Raw genomic sequence first — 11,135 nt, forward strand, 5'->3', positions numbered from 1 at the left:
AAAGGCTGTTTGCTGGGGGTAAAAATCCCAGCCGGGAGGGATCTCAGCTCGTCTGTTTCCAACCAGCTGCGCCGGGTTCCGCCCCACCTGCCCCCGGGGCCGCCCCTCGGAAGTAAAGCCGGGCTGGGGGTCGGGCGTATTTCCTCCCAGGAGGGAGCAAACCCCTGCGGGGAGCCCTGCCCAGAGCAGGCGAGAGGCCCAAAGGCTGTTTGCTGGGGGTAAAAATCCCAGCCGGGAGGGATCTCAGCTCGTCTGTTTCCAACCAGCTGCGCCGGGTTCCGCCCCACCTGCCCCCGGGGCCGCCCCTCGGAAGTAAAGCCGGGCTGGGGGTCGGGCGGGCGGTTGCGCCCATGGACGGCGCCTCGCCGCTGGAGCAGTACCTGGAGCGCTGCGATGGGCAGGTAAGGGAGAAATAAAAAAGAAAGAAAAGGAAAGGTGCGTTGGCCGGGAATCGAACCCGGGTCAACTGCTTGGAAGGCAGCTATGCTCACCACTATACCACCAACGCCTTATTGAACCAACTTATCCGCCCGCAGCCCAAGGGACGCGTCCGCCGCGATCCGGGTCGAGCTCTGCTGAGCTGCCTGGGCTGGGCTCTCTCTGTTCCGGGCCGAGCTGTCTGCTATCCCCGGCCCTCGAGCAGCGGAGTAGCGGGGTCCCCAGAGCTGCTGGGAGCATAGGGCGAGCCCCGGAGGGACTGTGTGCTGTGGGAGGTCGCACTCACCCGTTGCAGGAGGAACGCTGCTGCCGTGCAGCTCTCGCTGTGGAGCGCGGTGTGTGAGGACCAGTCTCTGCACTGGGGTGTGCTGGCACTTTGGGGGTAGGTGGCTCCAGTCTCTTCGTGATGCTTGGAGAACGTCTGCCAAAAGCTGGGTTTTGGGGTATTTGGAATAGCCGTGGTGGTTGCAGAAACAACAGGGTGAGGGACCAGAGAGAGCTGGGCTCCACCGCTGAGCATCATCTTCACCCAGAGAGCACAACTTCACGTGTGTCCTGTCGGAAACCACTTTTCAGCTCAGAAAATGGGTTTAGCACAGGCTGTTTAAACCCAGAGACCTCCCAGTGGCAGTCAGTAATGCTCTCTGAATACCGGCCTATGAAGCATGTATCATGGCGAAGTATTACCGGGGTTTTACAAATGTTGCTGAGCTTTTTGTATTTTGGGCTTGCTGGGATACCTGATAATAGCAGATGTGTGAAATATCACTGCAGAAAGAAAAAAAATCCGTGTCTGTTGCTTAAAGCAGCTGGATTTGATTTATGTGTCCCTGGGTTGCAGACGTTCCTGCAGGGAAGGGCAAACTGGCTGTTTCCCCTCAAGCTGTCCCAAACTCTGTGATCTCAGACAGCGTCTATGTGTGAAATCTCTTTCTGGGAGCTGCTGGGAGATGTCCAGAGCTGCCCAGGTGATGGGGCCATCGGTGAAGTTCATTCACCTGGAGTCTATAGCAGTAACCCTGTGGCCTTGTGCCCCCTTTCTCAGCCTCTGAGCATCTGCCCAGCACAAGGTGATCTTTCCCAGCACTTAACCCTGTAAGGGCTTTTGCCCAGCCCGGTTCTGTGGAAACCTAATGAGAAAGGAAGATTTGCCTTCTGTTTCTACCTACTCTATGCAGTTTACCTTTTGTTACTCCCTTTAAACTTGTCTTACAGCTGTTTAATATTTCCAGCCTCAAATACCACTTGTGTCTCCATCAGCTTCTCTCTTTAAGCCATGCCACAAACGGGGAGGGTGGGTTGACGTTTATATTGATGACATTCTCTGATGCCCTTTAATATGACGTGCGAGTAGTCCTACACGCTTGCAGTGACGAGGCTTTTCTTGTACCATCTCCTCAGCATCACGGTCCATACCAAGCTTTCCTAATTAGCTCCTGTACAGCTAAACCTTAGTCTACTGGAGGTCTTGCAGAGACTCTGCCTCCCTTCCCCTGTTGCTAACTTGAAAAATATCTATTGAAAAGCATGCATTTTAGTTATTCATAGTACATTGAAGGACTTGGGGGTACTGGGGGATGAAAAACTGAACATGAGCCGGCCGTGTGCGCTGGCAGCCCAGAAAGCCAACCGTATCCTGGGCTGGATCCAGAGAAGTGTGGCCAGCAGGGTGAGGGAGGGGATTGTGCCCCTGTACTCTGCTCTGGTGAGACCCCTCCTGGAGTGCTGCGTCCAGCTGTGGAGCCCTCAACATCAGAAGGATATTGACCCCTTGGAGCGAGTCCAGGGGAGGCCACGAAGATGATCAGGGGGCTGGAGCCCCTCTGCTATGATGAAAGGCTGCGAGAACTGGGCTTGTTCAGCCTGGAGAAGAGGAGGCGCCGAGGAGACCTCATTGCAGCTTTCCAGTAGCTGAAGGGGGCTACAAGGGTGCTGGGAGAGGACGTTTTACAAGAGCCTGTAGTGATAGGACAAGGGGTAATGGGTATCAATTGAAATCAGGGAGGTTAAGATTAGATGTCAGGAAGAAATTCTTCACAGAGAGGGTGGGGAGGCACTGGAACAGCTTGCCCAGAGAAGCTGTGGATGCCCCATCCCTGGATGTCTTCAAGGCCAGGCTGGACGTGGCTTTGAGCAACCTGGTCTAGTGGAAGGTGTCCCTGCCCATGGCAGGGGGGTTGGAACTAGATGATCTTTAAGGTCCCTTCCAACCCTAACCATTCTATGATTCTATGATTGCTCTTTGTAACTTAATACATTTGTATCTGACCTCTTAGTTCTCAGTGCTCTTGGATCCTGTTTTCCAAAGGGTATAAGGGTGAAGGTGTAACTTGTCATATTCAGAAGGACTCTGCCGCAGCTGAATCTCGTATGGGGCTCTGCATCTAGAACTGAGTTTTAGAAACAGTGTTGAACAGAGGTGTTCACGATGCTTTCAGAGCTAGACTCAATTCCATCTGTGTTCAAACTAGTAAGGGTTGTCTGGGAGGATTTCTCAGTGAGAGTTTCCCAAGAGTCTACAGGCAAATACACTGCGGAGCAGGAGCGGAGATCTCCCCGTGCGCGTGGTCGCATTGCTAAGCGAGCTGATGAGCACAGAACGCAGAGCAGCGCTAGCTCAGGGCTGAAAAGCATTGATCTGGAAACCCTGGAGCTCGGGCACTTGCTGCCGACCCGAGGGCCCCGGACATGGGCACTGTTCCCTGTTCTGATTTCTGTTTGGACTTGTCCTTTTGGCTCTTGAGCCCAAAAATGCATAAATGAACACAAAACCTATTGTAGGGATGATCTAGTCCAAGGTGTCACCTGCTGTGGGTATTGGCAAAACCCACCTTCTTGGAAGAAGTTTCCCCCTAACGAGAGGCTTATGCCCTAATGGAGAAGGGAATAAATCCTTCCCTGAACACTTGCTGCCTCAATATTATGATGCCTTTTAAATAGTCTTTAATAAATAGCTGATAAAGAAGGGCAATAGTATGCAAGAGCTTGCTTGCAGATACGTTGCATGCTAGATCCAGGAAAGGATGCTGCCTGTCTCTCACTTAAATTAGCCTGGTGACCCCCAGAAGCAGAAAGAAATAAACCGTTTGTGATCCTGTGAGCTGCTGCCCTCTGTTGCACAAATCCAACACGACACTGTCCCCTGGTAGCAGGGAAAGCAATATACTGAATGGGAGTTATTGCCAGCTGTGTTCCTTGGAAAAAGTCGTGAGGAACTATGTTGGTGATGAGTGTAACTGGGGAAGGGCAACGTGCCAACGTTGTACCTACCTCCAGCCACTGCTGAAGGCATGTGGAATTCAGTTTGTGGGATTACAGGAGTGTTCTAGACTGAATTTGAAGGGTGGTGGGGAAATGCAGATCTACAGAGTTACCTGGATTTTTCTATGCTGATAGACAAGCAGAGGATACTTTATAATAAATAATAGTCTTAAATTTTAAAATATGGGGAAAAATGATTGTAACTTCCACATTGTACAGAAAATTAATCTTTAGTCCTCCCAGTTAAAGTAAATGTTTCAATAGAAGACCCTTAATGACAATTCTTCTTTATTCAAGGATGACCTCTCGACTAGCCCTCAGCTGTTTGCTCCCATGAGCCCTTACGATGTAGACCTTCCCCTTCAAACAACTGAAGATGTGTTGTTCAGTTCTCAATTTAATCAGCCCAAAGAGCTTCCTACGGACTTCTCCGCTGTGGATCTCAGCTTTCTTCCAGATGTTACCCAAGATAACAAAGAACAAAACCTATCTGAAGATGGCTGTGAAATGCAAAAAGCACTCGATGGGTCAGTATCAAGAAATGGTGATGGTGGTATCTTCATGGATGAAAGCGGTTCGTCAAATCCAGGTGGAGCTCAACCATCTCCTGAAAAATCTGGTGCGTGTCCTCCTCTGACACCAATGACTCCGATGACCCCGGTGACACCTGCGTCAGAAAGATCTGGCATAGTTCCTCAGTTACAGTAAGTTTATGTATTGTGTATGTAGCATATATAATAGTTTTGCTTGAACTGCAAGGTACTGCTCTGACTCATCAGAGAATGTAGCGAGCGTGGTTTGGTCTTAAATAAGCCCACCCCAAAAACAGAGAGGCAGCTATTCCTCTTTGAGGAGAGGTGGAGCAAGTGAAGGACAATACTGGAAGGCAACTGGGTACTGTGCTGATCGGTGCAGTACAGAATGGAAGTGACACAGAACAATACCCAGCTTAGCAAAACGGGGGAGAGCGGACCTGATAAACATGCTGGGTGAGTCAGTATCTGAAATGCCTGTGGCTTGTTAAGGGGGAAAAGTCTCTTCTGGGGGACAGGAGATGAAGTCTCTCCATGGGAGAAGTGTTGGGTAGAAATTACTCCGGTATGTACTGCTGGTTACTTCAGTCTGCATGAGGAAAAGGTAAATAGTACTTGAAAAGGAGAATTTCTTCCATCAAGGAGAATGTTAAGGGTGACTGATGTGGCAGGTTTAAAGATCTCAGTCTGCTTTTCCGAGAGCAGCAGCTCTCAGAAAGAGAAGATTTTTCACTTGCTCTGATGTGAGCAAGTGAAAAGGGCATGAAAAGAAGTGTGAGAAATTCTGCCCTTGATGAAAGATCCTGCCCTGTGCAGGCTGGAGCAACGAAGGAGTACTTTATACCCATAGAGAATAACACACCCTTGCTGTAGTAACTCTGTAAATATGAGTAATGGTTCAGTTCAAAGCTGTAATAAACTTCACTGATGTAGTTACTGGAAGACACACTAACTTAGCATTCGGGGACTAATAATTTTGCACCTTGTTATATCCCAAACTGTAATTTTGGTATTGAATTACTTGAGTCTTGCCAAAAGTAGCTTAATGCTAGAATGGAAAGAAAGGTAGACAGGAAATTAGTTGATGGCAGTTATTAACTGGAGTGTGACTTATTAAGCTAATAAAGTTGGGGTTTGTGCTGCAGTGGCTTGCTTTTGCAATAAGAAAATTCCTCTCTCGTTCCTCAGGAATATAGTGTCGACTGTAAACTTGGCTTGTAAACTAGATCTGAAGAACATAGCTCTGCATGCCAGAAATGCGGAGTATAACCCGAAGGTAAATCTTAAGGACTCAAAGCTTTACCTGTACTCCCCTTTCTCAGTGCTGATGGATTCCAATATACAAATTCATCATGAGCTTTGCGCTTTTTCTAATAGCACTGTCTGGACCCAGAGGGGAAAGTCATAAAAATTCTGCAACTGGTAATTTAAACGAAATACAAGGGGGACTGCAAGGAGACTTTTGTTTTTCCTGTTTGAGTAAAGTCCTAGCAGTGAGATGTTCCTAAGCTATTTATGAAAGGAGATGAACTCTCCCACCTGTGGCCAGCTACTTCCAGCTGAAATGGCTCAAGCAGCTTTCCCTGGGTGGGCGGAGGAAAGATCTGCCCTGAAACTCTTGGCTGAAGGAAAGAGAATTAGTGGTGTCTAACTGGTATTACGTGACACTTGTAGATAGTGGTGTAGACTGTAGAATCTTGCTGGGGATAATGGGCTTCCTGTAAGTGACTCCAGACTGCTCAACAAAATGTAAGGGACAAAGCAACAATCCTGTGATGGGAGTCTTAAGCACCCTGCTTCTAGGGGTGTGGAAAATCACTTTGGGGTGGTAAATAAACACTTTTACAAAGCAAATGCATGCTGTGTTGAGCTTTAAAAGTGACAATTTTTAAAAGATTGGACAGAAATATAATACCAGCTAAATCCCTCTGCTGGACTGTGACATCTTCCTTTGAATTTTTAGAGGTTTGCTGCTGTGATCATGAGAATCAGGGAACCACGAACAACAGCCCTTATCTTCAGTTCTGGAAAAATGGTCTGCACAGGAGCAAAAAGGTATTTTGGGGGGGTTTTTTCCTTCCTTCGGAAGGTCTAGGTCTTGCAGCTATGCGTATGTTCTGATGGGAAATGTTAGAAAATCTTGTTTAAATTATCTAGCAAAGGGCTGTCATAATTGTAAGCACAAAAAGAAGCACTGGTATTGGAAAGTGTCTAGCTTTCTTCACGGCAGTTTAATTACTGAACTGTGTGCTTCTGTTCCTGATTATAGATTGAGCTGAGCAGACAGTAGCAGAAAAGCTGCTAAAATGCCCAGGAATTGTTAAGGGGTTATTTGCATTTCTCACTGATTTCTGAAGCATGTTAGGACATAACCCGTGTCTGTCAAGTCTCTCTTCAGTATCTCTGTTCGCTAGTCAACACATCTGCCTCTAGAGAAAATGGAAATTGGAGAAAAGTGAAGCTTAGTTCTGCATTCTGAAGCGCTTTTCCTCAAGTTTAGCAGCTGTCTTGGTTTTTATGTCCCAAAACCATCAGTGAGATAACACGTTAACTTACAGCTTATGAGACATCATTTCCAACCCTCACCACCAACCCCAACTAGCTAGATGATTGTACCGGTGTCTGCAGTCTACCCCTTGGATCAGCTCTAAGAAGCTGTTGTAAGGAACCGAGAAACCTCTGAAGAGGGGGAACTCCTGGGTGATGTAACATGCTCCAGCGCGTTCAAATAGCCCACAGGGAAGTGAATGACAAAGTGCTTTATTTTAGCTCACTGAAGTGGTTCTGGGGATAGAGGCTTGCTATTTTGAGCAGCAGCATCTCTTTCTGGAGTACAGATGAGCACAGTGGTATCTCTAAACTGACTTCCATCCTGGGAGCAGAAGAAAGCACTGATTGAAGCTGCTTTTCCCCTTCTGTTCTTCCCTCAGTGAAGAGCAATCACGGCTCGCAGCCAGGAAGTACGCACGTGTGGTGCAGAAGCTTGGGTTCCCTGCCAAGTTCCTGGACTTCAAGATACAGAATATGGTTGGGAGCTGTGATGTGAGGTTCCCCATCCGGTTGGAAGGCTTGGTTCTCACTCACCAGCAGTTCAGCAGCGTTACAACCCCGTGCAACTTGGAGCAGTGTCTTGGTAAGCTGCAAACAGACTTGTATTCTGAAGCTGTGCAAGCCTGGCAAGAGTAATAATTAGCTGGGTACTGCATGTGTGTCTGCTCATGAAAAGACATGTTCACTGGTTCAGGGTGTTCACGAGATGCAATGTCTTACAATAAAGATAGTGCCTGAAACCATGACTGACACGCCTTGGTGGTGAAGAAGGGCTCTTCAAATTGCCCTCCTGTGCTGTTCCCTGCTTTCTCCTCGCAGGGACACCATAAACACCAGCTTTAGAACCCTTACAACTGAGAGCATGCTACACGTGTGCCCAGTCTCTTCTGGGGTAAATCAGATGCATGTTACCTCTGGTTGAGGGGCTGAAGAACTGCAAGAAGCTCCTGGGTCCTTTGCTTACTTAATGAAGATCAGACTGGTTTGGGTGGGAAGGGACCTTAAAGGCCACCCAGCCCCACCCCCTGCCATGGGCAGGGACACCTTCCACTAGACCAGGTTGCTCCAAGCCTCATCCAGCCTGGCCTTGAACACTTCCAGGGATGGGGCATCCAAGATTTTCTCCTCTGTAAAAGCTTCTGTTGACCATGAATATTGTTGACACCATCTTCAACGTAGCTGCACATCAGCACCCTGCACCAGAGATTTTCATTAATCTGAGCAGCATTGGTGATCACAATTTTACTAGTTTCCTGTTACTGTCAAGTAAAATATCAGATCTTAGTGGGCGTTTTTCTTTACTGCAGATGTCAATAGGAAAATAACCCGTCTTGATTAAACACTTCAGGTTTAATTGGAGCATCTCTTAAGCTACTTGAACCTGGTCTATGCCCTGGCTCCATTGTGAACCTGTAATACTTAGCAGGCCTCTTAACTCCTGTCAAAGCAGATGCCTATCTGCAAGGATAAGGTGTCTAACCTTGAGGCATGAAGCCAGATTGCAGCAGCAAAATACAGAACAGAAAACACAGCGTGTTTGTGGGGTATCACTTTATTTCTTTCTGCCTGGATGTCTATTAGCCATCAGTTTAGAGTAAAGCTGCAGCTGAGCGGTGGGTGTGCTGTGCCTTCAAGATGGCCTTGTTCAGAACTAGTTATTGCCATTACTGAGGAAAGGATGAAGGTTTCAGCCCTGACAAATTCAAAATTCAGTTGTCTTTTTAGCACTCTCTTTATCTTTGCATTTACTTTGGGGGTTAAGTATATTAGACTTCCTTGACGGTCATCTTGTTTTAGTTGCACATGATGCCTCCTGGTAAGGGCTCTTTGCATACTGAGGAGGATTTGGGTACTGTTTGAAGATTACGATAATGATTTCAATGCTATGGAAAAATCACATTCGGAAGTCTTTAAATGTAAGCATGAAGTACTTCGAACAGCTCCAGCTGGGATTACCGGGTTTCTCTTGAGGATGTCTCAAACCTGAGCTGCCTTCCTCTGGGTAGCTACCTGAAATCTGTGGGTTTAATTACTGTATTGTTACTGTAATTAGAGTGCTTTATGCCTGCAGCGCTGAAACAGTTTTTGCATCTTACTAATTCTACCTGCTTGCTTTGAAACAGCTATGAACCTGAGCTATTTCCTGGCCTTATTTATAGGATGGTCAAACCAAGGATAGTGTTGCTTATCTTTGTGTCGGGAAAAGTTGTACTGACTGGTAAGTGGTCTCCCTCTGTATATCTGTGATCAAGTGCTACCACACTTTCCAAGAAAGCACTTAAATTGAACATTAAGCTAATATCTTGTCACAGTAAACCCCCTCAGTAATCTTTTTAATGTCTACTGCTGCTTATCAGTTTTCTGCAGATAACAATAGTATTGTTGCCCTAAAATCTCATATTGCTTCCTACGGTGTCTCAGTTTGCATGTCACTGAACCTGAATATCTTTATTTGGAGCATAATGCCACGTGTCAATGCACAGAATCCCAACAGGATGCTGACATGCGAGTAACGACTCTGTCACTTAAATTGCTTACTGTGATACTTGTATTCAAAATTGCTTGGACAGGAAGCAAACATCTTAAAACACTTCACTGACCACATTTAGTAGGGATTATTAGAGGAAAGGGTGGATATCTAAGAACTTGTTCCAGACTGCTTGGCAAAACACACGTGAGGCAAAAGCCAGGCTCAGCAGATATCTGTACTTCAGATCCTATGTCCAAGTTGAACCCCTGCATGTGTGTTTTTAACATCTTCCTTGGTAAAGATCATGAGAATACTTTAATTCTGATGTACTGAAAGGTGAATGGTTTGTTCCCAGAGGACTCAGCTGCTGTCTGTGTATTCACAGCTCTGCTTTGAGGGATGTGAAAGACAGAAGCGCCTGCCTCAGCCAGAGATTCTCACGATCATAAATCAAGAATGAGCTCAGCAAACTGAAGAATGGGGCACTCAGTGCAAAGCTTAAATACTTCCCCTTCCAATGTCCCCTCCACCACCCTCTGAGATCCAGTACAATCATACTAACCAGTTCCATTCCACTGATAATTGCATTTTTTGGGTATGCTAATTGCAACACCCTCACATGTGCAGCAGGCCCAGAAGCACTAAGGGGAAGTCCTTGCCTGCAAACACTGGGTCCAACTGGACTGGAGGAAAAAAAAAAAGGATTTGCTGAGCTGTTAAGGGTTGGGGTTTTTTTTTTCCCCCCTGATCAAGAAAGTAACTTTACTTTTGAAAGTAAAAGTTGCAGTAATGCAGATGAATTAGTCATGCCCAAGTGTGTTCCAAGGGGAAGGTTTACACCTTCATCCGGAGTGCCGCTTAATCCAACTGCTAGTCTGTTTAAACATGAGGGGGTGTAGCTGATGTTTGCTGCACCAGCATGGTAGTGTCACTGTTGAGGAATGTTCCTGCCTACTGCAGTAGTTAGTGTGCAAGACATCTTATTAAAGATTTTCATGCAGTAAGATGGAAAAGGCTGGCTTTTAAATCACAGGTGCTTTAACAAATATTAAAAATGAAGTTTCTCAACTGGAGGAGGGGAATTCTCCAAGTGTGGATCAACTTCCAGGGCTGAAATAAATGCCCTTCATTTCTTATTTCTATCTTTCCACTTTATCAACAGGCAGAGCTGTTGCTGTTAAGCAGATAACACCATGGTTCTTCTCAGTGGCTATTTTTTTTTTCCAGAGCTAATGTTTTCACCTGTCAAGAGCACCAAACTGCTGCTGCTGTTCCACAGATTAAGCAAAATTTAGTCACTCTTAAAGCAAGCTAGAAATTGTTGTTTGAGGTGGCAGAAGCATGATGGAAATTCTGCTTTAAACTAATAGTTAAGTTGCTTTGAAACTCCTATTTCTTCATAGTTTGTAATCTCATCATTAGGTTTGAGTTGCATTCAGTTATTCTCAACACTGTTAAATTCTTAACCTGTTTTTTTGGGGTGGGGTTTTTTTTTTTCTCCCTAAATCTCATCTTAGGAGCAAAAGAGCGTTCTGAAATCTATGAGGCATTTGAGAACATCTACCCCATTCTAAGAGGCTTCAAGAAAGCATCATAACACGGCCCATGAAGCAACTAAGAATAATACATGGGTTTGTATTACCAGGCTGGAACAGAAGTAAGTGTGTTCCTGGGTATTGGACAGTTGTGGGTTATGAAGCAAACGATGCTCTTCTGAATGCTGTAAATGCTGATGCCTTTTTATAGTTTGTGGAATGTTTTTCCTTTCTGTGATCCACTTGAGTTCTGACAACCTCTGTCCAGCTGAAAAATCTGCCGAATGGATGTACTTTTAATAGAATGTCTATTAAGGTGGCACTTAAAAGTATTTTGTAATAGGAAAC

At 46.1% G+C, this 11,135-nt stretch overlaps 1 protein-coding gene and 1 non-coding gene across 2 annotated transcripts; one reads left to right on the forward strand and one right to left on the reverse strand.

The window, feature by feature from the left end:
• Positions 1-350: 350 nt before the first annotated feature.
• Positions 351-10,849, forward strand: TBPL2 (TATA box binding protein like 2). Its single transcript, XM_010151564.1, has 7 exons — positions 351-401; positions 3,997-4,403; positions 5,421-5,508; positions 6,196-6,287; positions 7,163-7,342; positions 8,906-9,000; positions 10,770-10,849. Exons 1-7 carry the CDS (start codon positions 351-353, stop codon positions 10,847-10,849), a joined length of 993 nt encoding a protein of 330 aa, XP_010149866.1.
• TRNAG-UCC lies at positions 437-508 on the reverse strand. Its single transcript has one exon. It is a non-coding gene; the product is annotated as a tRNA-Gly (tRNA).
• Positions 10,850-11,135: the final 286 nt, after the last annotated feature.

This window comes from Eurypyga helias, unplaced genomic scaffold, assembly GCF_000690775.1.
Source record: "Eurypyga helias isolate BGI_N326 unplaced genomic scaffold, ASM69077v1 scaffold20535, whole genome shotgun sequence".
NCBI classification, from domain to species: Eukaryota; Metazoa; Chordata; class Aves; order Eurypygiformes; family Eurypygidae; genus Eurypyga; species Eurypyga helias.

Bases quoted from the DNA above. Each gene is read 5' to 3' on its own strand.
- TBPL2 (XM_010151564.1), top strand. From the start codon at position 351: ATGGACGGCGCCTCGCCGCTGGAGCAGTACCTGGAGCGCTGCGATGGG. The intron at 5,509-6,195 runs GTAAATCTTAAG...TTGAATTTTTAG, and splicing joins ATGCGGAGTATAACCCGAAG to AGGTTTGCTGCTGTGATCAT. The intron at 6,288-7,162 runs GTATTTTGGGGG...TTCTTCCCTCAG, and splicing joins GTCTGCACAGGAGCAAAAAG to TGAAGAGCAATCACGGCTCG.